The 18,759-nt window shown below is 47.4% G+C and overlaps 1 protein-coding gene across 1 annotated transcript in view; it reads left to right on the top strand.

Moving 5' to 3' along the window:
- Positions 1-7,805: 7,805 nt before the first annotated feature.
- Positions 7,806-18,759, top strand: part of LOC119093947 (relaxin receptor 2) — a gene marked incomplete in the record, with an annotated part of 147,717 nt that continues 136,763 nt past the window's right edge. Inside the window, 1 exon segment of the mRNA XM_037216969.1 lies at positions 7,806-7,929. Coding sequence (XP_037072864.1) covers positions 7,845-7,929 — 85 coding nt within the window.

Below are 18,759 nucleotides of genomic sequence, written 5' to 3'. Positions count from 1 at the left end.
CTGAATTTAGCTAAAACTTGTGAATGGTAGATTGAGCTGACTTTGCAGCTGAAATCAGACACGTGAAATCAAACTACATAAGTTAACAACACCTTTCCAACCGAAAGAAGCATTGTCACCTGCCCTCACCTTTAAAGGGACTGCTGCATATTTGTATTGGATGTTGAACTGCAATAGTCATCTTTAAGATCATTCGGCGCAGTTTACAACACTGCCCTTCCTAAGAGCTAAGACCCTCTAGTTTCTGTGCTGCACGCCCACAAAAATGTGCAAACTATTTGATACAGACTATTTCAAGGTCACCCAGGCATGGATGATAGCACAATAATGCCATTCAAACCCTGCCAATCCATTGGCCATGCGGCGGTCAGGGCAAAGACAAAGATAATTGTCGAGTAGTTTAAATCTGGCATTCATGAGCACCATTTCCGGATCTAGCGGCCGTCAACTAGGTCTCAGTCAATGTTGTGTAAAGTGCAGTAACGTTTAAGGGACATATTTTTTGAATAGAGAATTGTGTTGCATAGAGCAGTCTTTTCCACTTAAAGTATACCAAACGTGGTAAGCGAGTGTATTTCATCATATCTGATGCGTGCTTCAATATCTTCAAAAGTGGAACATTCCCTTAAAAGGGGCCCAGCCCACAGAAAAATCCCTTTTTCACTGAATATTTGCAAAGTGGCAGCATGCATTCATTTATTCCCGACTGTCCACACCTTGTTAAAGGAAATCTGCGTCAATTAAACATTTTCGTGCTATAAAACCTGTTCTACCAAACTTTACTCTGGCATGAAAATGACAACAAAACTTGCGTTAAAACGGTACAGTTTCCGTAAGCTGGTTGTTCAAAATACGTCCAATTTTATGAACAGCAGGCTGACAACACGCCTCCCATGCGATTTGTTTTGTGGCTTCATCTTGGCTGTACGTAGTGTTTCGGTTACGTTGCTTCACGGGGCATCTTTCTATTGTCACCAGTTTTCTTTCACGCTGTCAGTAGTCTCCAAGGTTTTAACTCCCACGCAGGACCCAATGCAGGTGAGCACCACCTGGTGATGCACCCATTTTGACCGCGTTTGGTTGAATATCTTAACGGCCGAAAACAGAACCGAACGATGGCAATATTTTTAATGTTCTGCATGCACCGTTTCGCCGCATACAGAACCTGGACCCGCTTAAGTTTTGTCTGGACACATCACTTTGCAAACTTCAAGCTCGGTTCAGCACAAGCTCAATGAAAGCGAAAAAGCGGAACCAAATTTGTTGTCATAGGTGCAACACATAATTAAAAGAAGTCTGGCGATTTGCACTTTAGGATAGATGGGAAGCTATCTCACCTTCACGGCGCACCACATTGTGATCGTAGACTTGACGCGCTCGTGGGAGAAGCACGTCACCAAAGTCGATACAAAATTCAACGGGATTCTTCTAATCTCGCTGTTCCACCTCAGGCACTATTTTGCGCTTGATGTTCTCAAAATCACTATCGAAGTCTACGCTTTTCCATATTTATCTTACAGCGAATGCAAATGCGGTGGTGAAATCGAGTGTCGAGTGCTGATAATTAAAAAAGCTACAGATTTTTGCCACCAGGACTGCCTCTGGCATAAAACGCAGCTAGCTTCTCTCGCCGACTTTGAAATCTCCAGGCCGGGCCCGGATTGATTTTCGAAAGTTGTAAATTTTGGCCTCAGGATTACCTCTGCTATGGAACGCAACCAGCACATAACAACGGCCAGGAAATCTCTAGGCCTGCCCCGTTACAATGACTAGGTGAAAGAGAGAGAGAGAGAGAGAGAGAGAGAGAGAGAGAGAGAGAGAGAGAGAGAGAGAGAGAGAGAGAGAGAGAGAGAGAGAGAGAGAGAGAGAGAGAGAGAGAGAGAGAGAGAGAGAGAGAGAGAGAGAGAGAGAGAGAGAGAGAGAGAGAGAGAGAGAGAGAGAGAGAGAGAGAGAGAGAGAGAGAGAGAGAGAGAGAGAGAGAGAGAGAGAGAGAGAGAGAGAGAGAGAGAGAGAGAGAGAGAGAGAGAGAGAGAGAGAGAGAGAGAGAGAGAGAGAGAGAGAGAGAGAGAGAGAGAGAGAGAGAGAGAGAGAGAGAGAGAGAGAGAGAGAGAGAGAGAGAGAGAGAGAGAGAGAGAGAGAGAGAGAGAGAGAGAGAGAGAGAGAGAGAGAGAGAGAGAGAGAGAGAGAGAGAGAGAGAGAGAGAGAGAGAGAGAGAGAGAGAGAGAGAGAGAGAGAGAGAGAGAGAGAGAGAGAGAGAGAGAGAGAGAGAGAGAGAGAGAGAGAGAGAGAGAGAGAGAGAGAGAGAGAGAGAGAGAGAGAGAGAGAGAGAGAGAGGAGAGAGAGAGAGAGAGAGAGAGAGAGAGAGAGAGAGAGAGAGAGAGAGAGAGAGAAAATAGTATTAACATAATAAAATGATAACATATCAATGCCAAGTGAAAATGCTACAGAACTAAAACATACCTGATCAATGTACAAAAAATCCCAAAACTGGCATGAAAGATATTCGCGCTAGTGTTACTAGCTCATAACATGTTCTCAACACTTGGTAGCCTGCAAGGCAGACCGCTCTGTACTATTTGCACACGAGCGCGAGGTACAGGCGAGCAGAGTTCAGGTACGAGTCAATCGAGGCGGCACAAGTAAGGGGAAACAGCTGAGCAGGATCTGAAAGTCCAGGTTACCTTGGGAGATGTTACTCAGAAAGAATGAATCGTGCCACACTCTTTGTGCTACCAGGGGTGCAATTTAAAAATGGAGCAGGAGGCTACCATAGGGAGGAGAAGCTGTTTCCCCGGAAAATGCGTGAGAAAGTAACCAATAAAGAAACTTGAGCTGCACTCGATCGACCCGCACTGTGCGGGCATTGGCCGCCCCCGTCCAGACCATGCTGGGATATTCTAAACCGATCGCACGTTTGCAAAATACGCCGTCATCACAGCGCTTCGTTTGAATTTTGACCAGTTGGTACCGACTTGGAAGGACCGAATAAGGAGACCAAGTGCTTGCTTGCCCCTGCTGGCCATGTCAAAGACATGTGCAGCAAAGGTTAGTTTGTTAGTGCTAATAAAAAAGGTTTGCGTAACGGTACGCCAAGGTCCCTGCTTTTGCACATGTCCAAACTCAGTTCTATTGGCATAATACTTGGTCTGGATCAGAGCACGCCTGGGAGTCATCGCGAACGTTTTACATTTTATAGGGTTAAGGTTCAGCCCCTACCTGACCCCACCACCAGCCGACTACCAGATGATCGAGATCATTCTGCAGCAGCAGTCGGTTACCCGGGGACGTAATTTTGCGGAAAAGTTGCACGTTACTGGCATGCAAAAGACATGCAGCTTAAATGACCTACGGAATAGCCGTATTGAACGATGAAAAAAGAGGGCAACCAAGAGTGATTCTTTCGGGACGCCGGAGGCCAGTATTATAACGAATCAAACCTAGCAAACGTTGAAACAAACCGAAGACCTGAAAAGCCACGTTGTGGAGGGGTTTAAGCACACGAATAGAAATACACAGCTATAATCTCTCAACTAGAGACGAACCAATGCGTTGAACCAATGAACCAATGCCCAAGCGTTGCCTTGGGTTCAAAATCAAAACCTATTCTGGCAAATACTTATAAACTTTGCTACTTGCGTAATAGGTAGTTGTCAACAACAAGCATACAGTGTGCATATATCGCCGCCGCGCAGTGTAGGCATCATACAAAAATATGGTCCCTTACACATTCGCTGTAGGGATCAAACAGCATACGAAGTTCGGCAGTCCTAGCTCCTTCTGTTGCAGCCACAGCGCACCACTTGCACTGGTAATCCGTGTCTAATCGATCCGGCCCGAGCATGATGTCCTCAGGCACTCTGCCATCTTGCGACAGCAAGAGCACAGTCACCCCGCAGGTCCGGCGTGAGAAGACGCCTCAACAGCAGGGGTGGGAAGCCAGGTCCGGCGTGAGAGGACACCTCAACAGCAGGGGTGGGAAGCCAGGTCCGGCGTGAGAGGACACCTCAACAGCAGGGGTGGGAAGCCAGGTCCGGCGTGAGAGGACACCTCAACAGCAGGGGTGGGAAGCCAGGTCCGGCGTGAGAGGACACCTCAACAGCAGGGGTGGGAAGCCAGGTCCGGCGTGGGAAGACGCCTCAACAGCAGGGGTGGGAAGCCAGGTCCGGCGTGAGAGGACACCTCAACAGCAGGGGTGGGAAGCCAGGTCCGGCGTGGGAAGACGCCTCAACAGCAGGGGTGGGAAGCCAGGTCCGGCGTGAGAAGACGCCTCAACAGCAGGGGTGGGAAGCCAGGTCCGGCGTGAGAGGACACCTCAACAGCAGGGGTGGGAAGCCAGGTCCGGCGTGGGAAGACGCCTCAACAGCAGGGGTGGGAAGCCAGGTCCGGCGTGGGAAGACGCCTCAACAGCAGGGGTGGGAAGCCAGGTCCGGCGTGAGAGGACACCTCAACAGCAGGGGTGGGAAGCCAGGTCCGGCGTGGGAAGACGCCTCAACAGCAGGGGTGGGAAGCCAGGTCCGGCGTGAGAAGACGCCTCAACAGCAGGGGTGAGAAGCCAGGTCCGGCGTGGGAAGACGCCTCAACAGCAGGGGTGGGAAGCAAGCGCGAGCGCCTGACCTACAAATCGAGCCGCCGATCTCTCGGCTATTGGCAGTGTTTCGCCAGTGACATCACGTGCTTGGTTTAGCGGTCGTAGCTAGGCGCGTGGGCAATCCAGAGGTGTCTCAGTCGTCCGACACGATGCACGCGTTTAACGAGGCACACAGAAGCCCAAACAAATTGTGGATCACGCCGGTGGTCATGTTTCCAGCGGCGGTTGGACTCGTGCGACTGAAACTATTCTGCACCTATGGCAGTCCAATTCCTTTCGCGTGGCGTCCTTCACTTCTCCCCAGTGTTCCACTTGCAAGCAAGCTGTCTGAAGTAAAAATTGGACGGCAATCAATGTGCCATATGGTGCCTACAGCGCACCCTTTGTGGAGTTTTTAACACCAGGTAATCCGATCGGGCGACATATGCGTACGCATTTAGAAACGGTCAGCTAAGTCGATTTCGGTCCAGGAAAACTCAACAGGCGCTATTGTATGAAAAGAGACGTACCAAAAATACTCCACTCGGCTACACAGGTAACCATGTTTTCCTGTTTCACCATGCCCAGGTGTAGGCACTCGGCTACACAGGTAACCATGTTTTCCTGTTTCACCATGCCCAGATGTAGGCACCAGCGGGATGTCGAGACATAAATTCTCTCATTTGATTTGTACAGCCAGGTTAATTCGCTGAAAGGTACCGTTTTACACTGATATGGGCTTTGAACTGAGACGGCATTTTCAAGACAATTCCTTGCGGTTTATTTACGCCGATACGAAAACCTAAAAACCTCTTGTTTATTATTTCGATGGTTGCGAACTTGTGCATAATTTTTTGCACTGCCTAATTCGATATCACCCAAAAATGTACGTCATGGAAACGCGACGCGAATTTCCACATCACTCATCGTATATGCTCAAAGTAAAAAGGAAAATGGAAAAGTCGTGTGTGGAGCACGTCGGCATGAATTGTCTTATCGGCAGACAGCAGTTGGTCAAGCTCGAAGCCGCCGATTGCATGACTCGATCACGAGCCGTGTTTTGTGACACACAACACGGGTGTGTGCGCAGTCCTACTAGCTTCAGTGGTCATGTCTGAAAATTAAATAAGTCAGGAAAAGTGCCGCTATAGAAGATTTAAATGCAAGCAAGAAACACAGCATCATGAAAAATCCCACCAGAATACTACGAGAAAGGAGCAAAACACACGCACAAACCACAAAAGCAAGCTTGCACGCACATACGCCACCACCATCTTGCGGTGTTTTAGCACAAGTCAGTCCGGCGTCCGCTGGTGGCAATTCTGATATGGCCAATTTGGCAGCAAGTCTGGTGTCGTAACATTTTTCCGTGGGGTAACCCAACAATGACATGTTGAGAAAGGAAAGTTAGTGAATAAGGAAAGTTTGTGATTTACATCAGCCTCTTGTACTTATAAGCTCACCAACAATTACAATAGGGCTTTGTCATGGCATCTGAATGATGCCTCCATATCTTGAAATATCGAAAACCCTTACAATAATTGCATGCGTTATATTTGCTACATAACCTGCATTTTTCATAGATTTTTTGGTGACGAACCTTGGTCCCAAAATCAAGTAGTTATTGGTTGTTCATCACAGTCATATTGCTCAAATATCCATGTCCATCATAGTGATATTCATTCCGATTCTGTGAGCATGGTGTGCGACTGAAATTAATTAAAAATACAACTTAACAAATATCACGTTCATAAACACTCTAGGGGGGCTATCTTAATTCACCTTAATACTTAACATGCCCAGAATTTCAAACACCGTACCATGCTATGGAACACGCCTTTAAAAGATGTGTTCCACATTTATATGGGGCTATAAACTGAAAAAAGCCATCTTTAGGACTTTCCGGTACTGTTCACAACCTTGCCCCTCTCAAAGCCTACGTTCCTCTAGTTTCTGAGCTACATGCCCGCAAAAATGAGGAGAGTATTTCGGGGTCAGTAATTCAAAGTTACCTCGCACTCATGACGCCATACAACGTCATTGAAATCCTTTCACTTCATAGGCAATGCAACAATCAAGACAAAGAAAAAGAATGGTCGAGGCGTTCACATCTGACGTTCGAGAGCATGATTTCCAGATATAACGATCAACAACTGGCTTTCAATCAATGCTGTGCAGGTACGACAACGTTATCAAACCATGACGCATTGAGAAGCGTATTTAATAAGCAGAGAACTGTGCTGTCTGGAGTAGTTTTTCACTTATAATTTATATCAAAAGTTACAAGTGAGCTTGTTTCATGATATCTGATGGTTGCTTTGATCAAATCTGAAACATTCCCTTCAATTGGGATGTGTTGTTTGGTTTTTGTAACAATTGCGTCTTCTTGATCAGAGAGAGGAAGGGAATCAGAACTAGAAAGGTTTGGAAGCATTGCCTTGTACCGTGCTCCGCACTCTGTCCCCAGAGGCACAGTCTCCTCAGCGTGTAGACACAGTTTCCTCTTAGGACCTCCTCGAGAGCTCGTCGGTAAACTACCGTGCGATCGCTGGCTACTCGACTGCTCATTGGCGAAACGTGTTGCCGGGACTCTTTAGAACCGTTCATTTGCAAGCATCCCGTATTCAATGCTGTTTTGGTTTGATACGAATCAAATCTCCACGCACCACGTAGCAAATTAGCCATAGCGAATTTAAATTAGGGGACCTTCGGAGACGTCGCATTTCCTCTGTCACCCTGGTGCTTTCTTGTTTTTATGGTTCCTAACTTGCAAAAGTAAATGGGCTGTTCTCGGTTTCAGTACGTGTCCTCCAAAGAACAATAGTAGACTGTTAATAACCACGACGCTGTCTGGCGTGTTCGTATCAGTTGTTTACGGGATCTTCCAGCCGGCGCTGTTTCGCACCCTTCTGCAGGACCCCCGCTGCATCTCTAGCGAACCGGTTTCAGGCAGCATTTCGTATGGCCGCAGCAGCAAATGCACTGAATATTCCGAAAAGGCAACTCCAAGCGCCCAGTTAAAGCAAAAGAGACGATATTGAGAAGCTGAACAACGTTCAGCACCACGCTCCATCAGCCTGACACGCAACACCGCCATCTGACCTCGGGCGCGAGTCACCCGCCGTCGCTCGCGGCGTCTGACCCGTGACCCACGGCCGCTTTCATCTCGCGCGCGCGGCGGCGCCGCGGCGTCAGTGGCGTCCGCCGGCGGGCCGCCAGTCGGCCGGCCGCCGTTGCCGCCGGCTGTGGTGTCGGAGCGCGACCCCGTGACCCGAGCATGGCCTGCGGCCGCCTGTTGCTGGTGGCCGCGCTGCTGGCGGTGGCCGGCGCGCGCGAGGCGCACGTACCGATGCCTCCGAACGGTGAGTACGGCCAGACTTGCAGCACCATAATTCAGTTAGAGAAAGGCGACCTCCAGCCCTCACAACTATGAGGACATACTGCTTCGAATTCGGGTAGAAGCCCGTTTTGGTGTACTTTGGGAGCAGGTTTGGGCATTTTCCCCTGCTTAGGCCCTTGATTAATTTTCGAACCTCCAGCCCTGCGGTGCCTGAGTACAGCAGACGGCAGCCCCAGCCCGCATTGGTCGTGCGGTTTCGGCAGATTTGGAGCGCTGGGAGGAGTGGTGGGCTGTTGTGTGGCTTCGCTGTGTATGGAACTCTTCCGGACTGGGCATGGCCGGAGTCCAAGGAGCTGAGCCTGAGTCTGAGAGAAGATTCTTGTTTTGAATCTGAGTCTAATTTCGAGTCAGGGGTAAACTCATGTCAGTGCATCCGTCTGAGCTCGAGTGCAGCGATTTATCTGGCTGAGTCCCAGCCGGAGAGCGTCGCGCCCTTAAGTCTGAGTCCCAGCCCGTCGGTCTTCTGGGGGTCGCACAACACCTAGGTGATTTCGTGTGAGATAGTTCGGGTAAGGCTCTGGAAGGATGCAGTTGCAACCTGAATGTATATAGATGACCCAACATGATCTACCTTTGGTGTCAACGATCCGCGCATACCAATGCCTACACTAGCAAAATAGTTCATGGAATCTTTAACTCGATGCAAACTAACATATGTCACTCAAGTAGCAATTCCTGACGTCGTCGAAATTGCAATTGTAAAACATGCAATTGCCTTCGAGAAATGGGCTTCTCAACGGGTACTGACACTTGCTAGACCCATGTCACAGTGATCCATTGGAACATGTGGCGAACCAGATTGAACAGCTAAGAGCGTACAGCACACTCGATCCCTCGATGGGGGCGTGTGCCATCCCTGGGGTGCCTCTCAACCGCGGTGACCGTGGAAGCCCCTCACGGCTGACGACCGCGGCATACTGCAGGTGAGACGAGCCGTGTCAAGGGTTGTCGTCTAAATCAGATGATAAGGAAAACATGGAGAATGATCAGACCGGTAGCGACCTACAAGCAGATACAGAATTGGCCTCTGGGGTGCTGAGTGTACTTCTATCTTGAGTATCCTCCTGCCATGCTTATTCATAGTGAGGAATTACTCATATAACGAATGCCGTTGTCTGGGGCTGTTGGACTCTATGGTTCCCTGGTTGCCAACGTAGGACGCTGTCACGAGAACGATGCGGTTATGAAGCTTGCTGATCACTACGCTGATAATGAAACCGGCTCAGACCTGCGACCCGCGAAACCGAAATCATCATCGAGTTTGTGAGCTATTGTTCGTTATTCTAAGGATCAAACATGGACAGTGGGACATCGATCGCGAGTGGGTCCCAGCCCATGATTATTGCTCGGCAAAGTTTTGACAACCATCGAAAACGTTTATCGGAACTATCGGAGGCGTCGCCCTTGGACGCGGGAACGGAATGGCCCCGGGGGGGGGGGGGGGATGGGGGGGGGGGGAGGCATGGGCCCTCCAACTTTGGGCGTTTTTCCATTCGACTATTTGATGATGCTCTGAAAGGAACGAGTATGCAAACTGGAACCCCATGTCGCACCAGTCCCCCGGCCACCGCGCACCACACGTAGAGGTGTGGCCCGCTGGACTGCGCCTGCATAATTGCGCCAGCGTACTACAGATACTCTGAACTTCACCAACCAATCAGATTGGGCGCGAAGCCCGTTTTGTCAGTAGAAGACAGCGGGCAGCAGGCTTACGCAAGCGATGCTTCCTGGCCCCGGCCCGACTGACTGTTGTCACACGCGCCTTCTGTTGCAGGTATTTCCTTCCCAATGAGATCAGTTTGACTACACCCTATTATGCGTTTTCCGTTCGGCTTACTGGTGGTGCTCATCATAATTACACACAACTGTGTGCACGTGCATGTGCTCCTTTGGATTTGAAGTCAAACATACGGCCAAGTGTAAGCCCTCGTTTGGTTGGGAAGCGTGCAGACTGGCTCGGATGAAGAACACATAGCTGCGGCCTTTGTAAGCGATTCACACTCACATAAATATAATTTGAACTATGGATGACGTAAGGTGTACATGTGACCGACATTTCACTGGCGGTATATATCTTGTAGTATATATATATATATATATATATATATATATATATATATATATATATATATATACATATATATACATATATATATACATATATGTATATGTAATACCAACTGTAGTTACAATTGGATTCATTTGACGATATATACCCGAAAGAGCATTATTTTTGGGATAGAATAGAGTTTCACTACCTGAAACTGTTATCGGAATATCACGTCAAATTCTGATTAACCTAGATATTTGATGGAAATCAGCGCCTTTGCATGCCTCTGCCTCGCTGCTTCTATGAAGACCTCACGATATGCTTGACGCCACGTCGTTGTCTGAAAAAGAAAAGTCCGGCGGTGGGTGAGTAACTGGGTAGATAAGAAGCATATCGATGGTTTCCAAGGGAGAAGCGGGAAGTGTTGGTCAGCATGTGACAAAATGACCAGCGTCGAGGGCGTGAGGTTTGTAATGAACACGAGCGGGACATGTTTTATATCTCGCACAAAAAGACCTGAAAAGTCTACATGATTTGATACGGGGTTGATTAATGTGTCTCTGCTGCATGTTTAGACCAGCACCTCAGGTCCTTCCCCAACTGTAAATCAGTGCCTCACGTCTGTGCCTCACAGCTTTCGTGAGCTTCCTTGTCAATTAGGCCATATACGGGTGTTGCAACCATAGTACATAAGTGGTGTGGATATCGATTCATGTATTTGCAGTTACAGTGCAGTCAACTTAATTACAACAGATGAACGAAACACCATGGTTCTGTCGAGCACATCCACTTCGTCACTTCAGTCACTCACTCGACCTTCTGAATGATGAATTCGTCCGGGAGAGAGTTGAACAGCTTGTTGAATCTGTCTGCTGTGGGCTCGGCTGGAGATGGGACGGATATTTACAGTCTGCCGATGAATGCGCACGGATTACATTTGACGAATAGTGGTGGGGTCCTTTGCTGAAGACAACTGGGCACGGTGCCTTCTGATCCAGAGGGATACTGAGCTTTTGCCAGTGACATTGCTATATGTAGTTAAGAACAGATAACGTACTCCTGTGGCCGCTCCTTTTCCGTGCTGCTTTCTTCTGTAAAGCCTTCGCTAACAAAACTCCGAATCGTCATTCTCGTCAGTAACACCCATGAATAGATCTACTACATTTTGGGAATGGCCAGAGGCAGCTGGAGGCCAAAGGACACAAGAATCCTAGAGGCGTTGAGATCAATATCATCCTCGGCGTCAGCCATGCCATAGTTGATTTCAATGCCCTTGCCCTTGACAGGTATGGCCTGCGGCCAGTGGCAGCGGTCGCGTTAGAGGTCAGGTGACGTCAGAGGGCAGGACGGACCGTGCCGAGCATTGCGGCACGTCAAGCTTTCGCCGCCAAATTCCGCCGTTGACATGGAATTGCGCGATCGGGTGGTAGGGGTCAGGGCTCACACAACAGACATTGCATAGCGTGAGCTCTGATCCCAGAAATTCAACCATTCAAAGGGTTCGTATCAAATCTTTAGAAAGCACACAACATCGGTTAGAACCATCTGGTGGCGGGAGAGTCCTGACATTAATGTCTGATGCACCGGGCTAGGAAAGCCAGTACCGATGGCAACGAAATCAAGAATCTCTAACGAATTTACTTCCGGTAGCACAAATGACTTGAGACGGCGATTATGCCACCCCCGGAAATGGGACAGCGTTGGACCTTAATTTTCATGAAGATGAGCACGGAATGCAGACATCTTTGATATCAGCGTCGCTTGTCCTATGTCTATGTCCATCTCCAAACTGCACCCACATCTCATGCCACAGTTTCATTGAAAAATTCCGACGGTCTTCGCATTCAAGCTGTCATGTTCTCATCCAACGAAGTTTGACCTCGAAGTGATTGTGATCAGTTGCACTGTTACGTAACCGCTGTCGTTATCAGTAGAAATAATCAACTCTTGCCAACTCTCGGCTTGTGTAATGAATGACTGAGATGTACTACGAGTGGAAAGCAAGGTGATTTTTTGTATTTTAGCCGCTCTTAAGTAATTTCTTCCGTAAAATTTCTTCCGTTGCGTATTAAATAATACAACTCTTACACACCGTAGTCCAAATGGCGGCCGCTTCCACCAAAAAAATGCACCGAACTGTTCACTCATTTCGAATCGTGACATCCTTTCCTGGTCAAGACAGTGAAATGTCCTGAACGCTTTTTACTGCATCTTTCGTAAGCCTACGTGCCAAGGCGCAGATGACCAACATCTTGGGACGTCGACGCTGAAGGGATACACATATGGATAAGACCAGCTTGTATGGGAGCTCTCAAACTGTGCGGGATGCGCGATGGTCATGGCACATGTTTTGCGCACACATGAGTTATGTTATCGAGCAGAATTACACCAGTGATCATTTTGTTGCCGCAGCACACCTATTTTTTGTCTTGGTTGCACAGACTGTGGCACTAGCCCGCGACATTTGTAGATGTCAGGTCTGCCGTCGTCATGACGAAGGCAGACTCCGCTAAGGGCCGTCGCCAGTTGTAATTGGCAAGATGTACCACTTTCAGCTGTTTTAACAGGCACGTTGTGGAGCTGCGGGCTTAAAAGCGGCACCTCTGCTGGTATGAATGACGTCAGTACTGTGAAATGAAAGCTTTGGTATAACATTTCGTTGAATTCGCATGATAATAACTCTATGTTGGTACATTTGTTTCCTAAATAAAGTGGTTCAAGTTTCGTAGCATTCATGACAAAAGTTTGACAAATTAGTGCATTGAAAACATCAAAACACACATATGCTGAAAAGGCAAAACATTGAAAACATTGCTCTCATAGTGGCAAACAGGGAGTCGTATGAGGTTTTTCAGCCGAAGCGGCTACCTCAGACCGGATTCTCAGCTATTCAGAGAGAGTTAGAAAGAAACTGGTATTGTCCATCAAACTGAACGCGTCTCGTCTATCAGTGAAAGGCACATGTGACATGCCTCCTTTAAAGGTATTTTGTACCAGGGAATAGATGTCGGCAGAACAAAGTCCAGTACATAGCATTCGGTTTGTTACAAGAAATCTCCCAGATATGCAACAATGTACTAGAAGTTTGGTTTCCGTGACATGTTTGGTAACGTATGAGTAAAGGAAGTATAAACACACCCTGCAAAAGTTAATGTACTTTGAGCTCAAGCGGGTGTCATGCCAGCAGTTCCGCAAGCAATTGCCAATAAGTGCATTCGAGGGCGTTCAAATGCGGTAGATCTACATTGCATTGATAGGCATGTATCGACTACTATTAAGTAATCGAACATGTTCCATGGGGATCTAGTAGAAACATCCTGCATCCCCCGTGCTGAAATGCTGAACTTTCAGTTGTTGCGCCGGCGCTCCACCAACTACGCCGCCGAGGTGGTGCAGTTTAGCCTGGGAGTCACATTGTCCACGGTGCACCGTGCATGCACACTTTGACTGGGTGCGTCGTGGGAGGTCTGCTGTCCCAAAAAGAGCAATAAATCGGCCCCATATAATGAATAAATTTTTCTTGTGGTGTGGGGATTATCGAAATCGACAGGATGAAAATCAACTTACACCTCTCCGAGAAGTACGGCTTTGATACGTGAAACTTATCGGCTGGTTGGCAAAGTACGCCGCGGTGCGGCTGTGCTGCCAGCATCGTACAGTGAGGGCCATTCGGATATCTCTACCTCAAGAGCATTTGATCAACATTCTCATAAGTTGTAAGTTGATAACCGTCAAGTTGCGATCCGACCAGCTCTGAGCCCACCCATGGTGATACTACTGTTGCCCGATACCTGTAACAGAATGTAACAAACCACATGTGATTATTTTCGCGATCCTGGTATCAACCGTATGTACTCTGCAAATTAAACGAACTGGTCTAGTAAGGTATCACGCAATGTCGCAGTGCTGAGGTTTGCCGCCAGTGCCGTGATTCAAGTTACGTGGCTAGATCTCAATGTTGCGAAAGCCTTGAAGACCAAGCACCTTATTGACTACACCCCTTCAAAGAGAGCGGGAGCTTTTGTACATGTTTAGTCCGATCCTTTTGATTGGATGGGTTTCTGGGATCAGCGCCCACGCTAAACAGTGCTTGTTGCGTGAACCTTGACCCCACCATCCGACCGCGGAATTTCTGGGCAACGGCAGGAGCTCGTTGCCAAAGCCCACCGTACTGTAATGCTTGACACGGTCCGTCCCGCCCTGTAACGTGACCTTTGGCATGGCCGCTGCCATCGCCCGGAGACCGTCTCAGTCAGGAGCAGAAGGCGGGCGTCAAAAGTGACTAGAACCTACTTTACCACGCACGGTGAGTGATCCAGAAGGTAGGTGAGACATCACTGAGACTGAAAGTGAGGCATCACCGAGATTGAGGGTGAGACCTCGCTGAGACTGAGAGTGGGACATCACCGAGACTGAGGGTGAGACATCGTTGAGGCTGAGGTATCGTAACGGACTTCTTACTGCGCATAATCAGTTTTTGACAAAGACAATTTCTGTCAGCAGGTTTGTTTTGGATGAACGCTGAACATGGACGCCACCGAACAAAACCTTGTTGCTCGCAATACCTTCGTGATGTTAAAGAACAAGTTGAAACATTGCTGAGCTACAGAGTTACTAGTATACAGACATATACATATATCATACAGAGTATCTATATGAAAGACCGCTTATGATACCATATTTATCGAAGCTGCGAAGTCATACGCCCGTATCAACATTGATGTGGTTATCCAAGGGCAGAATACAAAGGCGTAAAAACTGGAGAGAGCGTGGGTGCCATGACACCCATGAATTTCCAGTATCCAGTGTTCGAAAATGTCGAACATTTACCCTATGGAGATGCATGGAATGAATCAGCTTCAAATTTGATTTGACAGGTACTACCCCCATTTTCTGAGACGTTCGTGCAGTTGCTCTGTGCGTACATATAGTTTGCACAACCCTGTCTCGATATTCCACACACTCCCTCCGCTGATGCGTTTCTATTAAAGTCACAGCGTAACTTAGATGCGGATCACCATTGCCACATACCAGCAATCGCAAGGCTATCTTCCTCCACATGTAGGGATATATTATAGTAACTTACATACATACACAAACACACATACATACACGTATATATATATATATATATATATATATATATATATATATATATATATATATATACACACACACACATATATATATATATATATACACACACACACACACACACATATATATATATATATATATATATATATATATATATATCCATACTATATGACTCTACGCGAAGCTAGACAGCCTCGTGATGGCTGATATGCGACGGTAATGATCTACGTCTCATTTACGTTGTGACTTTGATAGAAACAAATCGGTTGAGAGAGTGCGTCGAACAGAAAGGCTGGGCTTTCGTAACGGCTTGGTTAGAAGCCATCAGGCACCGGCCTTGCACCTGTCAAGAAGCTGTTCATGTCCATACAGCTTGTCACCAACATCCATTCGCAGTAATTTTCCATTAGTGCCAGTGTATACCGACCTGGCCTTTTCACATCAGCTGCAGACCAACTCTGAGCGCATTGAAAAGCAAATTGGATCCCCACATCCAGTTTGCGGTTATATGTACCGTGGGTGGAACTCGGTATCTTTTTGAGGGGGTCATGCTCCCCAATCCACCCCACCCAGTCATTATCCCCCCCCCCCCCCCTATTGACACATCAACTCTTATGCTTATAGGATTGGAGAGAGGAACCAGGAGAAATACTGGAATCCTTTATCCTGCAAATATGAGGTTCGCCCCCCCCCCCCACATACTTTGACGAAGTTTCACCCTTGCCGTACCCATATGTGCATGACAAGTCCGGTGAAAAACGGTGCCAATGGAAGAACATAGGTATGGAAAGGGCAGAATGTAATCATATATCCAGCACCATGGCCCCGTGTAGGAGCTGTCGACTACAGTAATGTGCATGATAAGAACAACAGATGCCATGGACTGCAGGAAGGAAAACCTCTGAACACCTTGATGATCAACCGAATGATCACGGCCAAAAGGGGAGGGGGGGGGGGAAACTGCGCCCTATTTGATGTCTACGATGCCCAGTTTGCGCGGTGCTCACTTTGTTTCAAAGGTCAACTTATATGTTGTGCTGTATGTGATGCTTAGCGCAATGACATTCCTCCATACACGTAACGACATCGCTTCAGGTGACGTCGTTTTTGTAACATTTTCAGCATTAACACGAGCCCGAGTGGCCTGCTAGATACCCTTCGCTCGGGTGGGTGGGGGTGGCGGGCAATTTGACCCCTGAGATCTCGGGAACTAAGAGAGCTAGAGGCACCATATTTACAGGGTGTGTTGACATGTACGTGAACTCATTTGGGTCGAAGTTTGAGCTTCGTAGTTTATGACCTTGAGGTCAAACAAAGTCAAACGAGGTCAAATTACAGGTTGGTCTCCAAAGTTGCCCCCAGACCCTAGGCAACTGTTTCTAAGCAAAAGGTCACAAGCTCCTTTGAGGTTAGTGACCTTGTTTGACCTTTTGAAGGTCATGGTGACCAAAATTATACAAGACTGCTCTGATTTTTGCATTTGAATAAGCGACAAAGATAACGCTAGGCAGTATGTTCCTAAAACAAATTGTCGACCCGGGTCATCTTAGGTCAGTGGTCTGTCCTGACCTCTGAGAAGTCAATGGAAGACGTATAATCTGGTCCCTGCTGTCAATAAACTCGAAATGAGCACCACAAACTATCCCATACAGCAAGTCCTAGAGTAAAAAGTCAGGTTGGTTTTGACCTTGGTCTTACCGTCATACCTGACCTTAGGTCAACGTAATTTGCTTATTTAATACTTGTGATGCCTAAGAAAGCATCTCAGAGATGTATGGCTTCGTCAAACTCTCCGTTATTGTATCAGATTGGACGATTCCATGGAAATTGCCTTCGCTGAAACCATGGCCTGACTTTGACCTGCCATAGGTCAGCGACCTTGCAAGATACATATCAATTTTTTAGGCAAATGATCCGCTATTCAATTGTCTACAGTATGCAAAATTTGGCAAAGCTGCGCTTAGCCGCGCCTTTCAGTAGTCATTCTAGGAAAAGCTTCCGGGGGGGGGGGGGGCAATTCGACCCCCCACTCGAGCGCGTGTTAAGGATGGTGAGATGCATCCCAAATTTTTGGCGTGGGATAATACAGTCACGAAATGCCGACTTCCACATGTGACCCCGGGTTCGATTCTTGTCTAACACCCCCTGGGTGTCTAAATGACGGCTGATGAAGGGTTGCACGTCGGCGGGGCCCTTTTTGACCTTTTGTTCAAAGAATCACCCATGCTACAAATTCACGTAGCATCGAGTGTAGAATGAAAATAGTCGATGCCATGCAGCCTACAAGCTGATATTTCTCGACTTAGCGTTCTAGTGACGAACAGTTTTTAGGCGAACCCACCACCGTTGTACTTTAAGGCGACCACAGACGTCTGCCTCGAAAGTTTAGTTTCTTCGCCCAACGAAATAATGCAAGGTGTCATGTGTCATTCCATACGCCCCTCAGTCTTCGTTTGCATTTAAAAGGCAACAAATGCAAGACACTGTGACTGGCCTTTTGGTAGCATTTACCGCACTGAACAACATCAAACAACAGTGCTACGGCTAACCTGTCGAGCTGCGCGAAGCAAAGGATGTCGTGAGGTGTAAGGATAAGTGGCTGTTATAATCTATTTCCACCATTAGCTGTCCAGATATTCCCGGGTCATTGTGCTGGCTATTTCACTTTGATGTATGCATGAATTCTTTAGTTAATATCCCTATTGGCAACGCATAGCTGTTGTAGAGCCTGTATAACAAAATTCAGCATAATTTGCAAGACACACGCATTTGTTTTTACCGAACATGGAGAAAAAACACAGCAAAATGAAACAGTCAGCCCAATACGAACGCTGCCGTGGTATGCTCCGCATCTCATCAGTGTACTTGATATAAGAATGTAAGGCCTTCAGCTCTTGATTGTTCGGCATTTTAAGTTAAGAGTTCTTTATGTTGGGTAAATGACCTTCAATTTATCAGGAGATGCTGGTAAACGACGATGTAGTGCTAACGATCGTATTGAAGGTACTCAACACTTCGAGTCATGCTCATCCTCAAAAGTAATGAGGTGCTTGAAATAGCTGTGCTCGTCTTCAAAAAAGATGAATAATCACATTTTTTATAAGCACAGCTGGAAATGTCAGGTACCGTTAATATAACCGTTTTTACCATTGAAATGTCGTTTAACCAGTGCTTCGTGATAAAATGAAGATAGTTAGCTCGCATAACAACTTAGTTTCATACAACAAGCTCGTAGTTTCAACAACAAGTTTCACACAACAAGCTCATAGTTTCACACATGTTTCACAACAAGCTCATAGTTTCAACACTCACACTGCTTGATGTGGTGCCAACAGCCGTTTACATGAATAATTCTAAAAAAAAACACTTAAACGGCCTGGCGTTCGGGGATCCAGGGAGGCAAAGAATCGTGTCTGACAGGGGTCATTTGTGGCGCACACGATAGAGCTTACCAGGAATGATCGTTACAATCTGTTTCGTGGGAGAAAAATCAGTCGCGCTCTGCGGTCCGTCTCTTGCATACCGTGGCAGCCGGCAGAAAGCACCGGTGAACAAACGCTAATCATTATTTACTCGCTCACTCACTCACCCACCCCCTCACTTACACTCACTCACTCATTCACTCACTCACTCACCTCACTCACT

Source organism: Pollicipes pollicipes, unplaced genomic scaffold, assembly GCF_011947565.3.
Source record: "Pollicipes pollicipes isolate AB1234 unplaced genomic scaffold, Ppol_2.1 Scaffold_4002;HRSCAF=4701_pilon_pilon_pilon, whole genome shotgun sequence".
NCBI lineage: Eukaryota > Metazoa > Arthropoda > Thecostraca > Pollicipedomorpha > Pollicipedidae > Pollicipes > Pollicipes pollicipes.
This window is presented reverse-complemented; position numbering and strand designations above follow the sequence as displayed.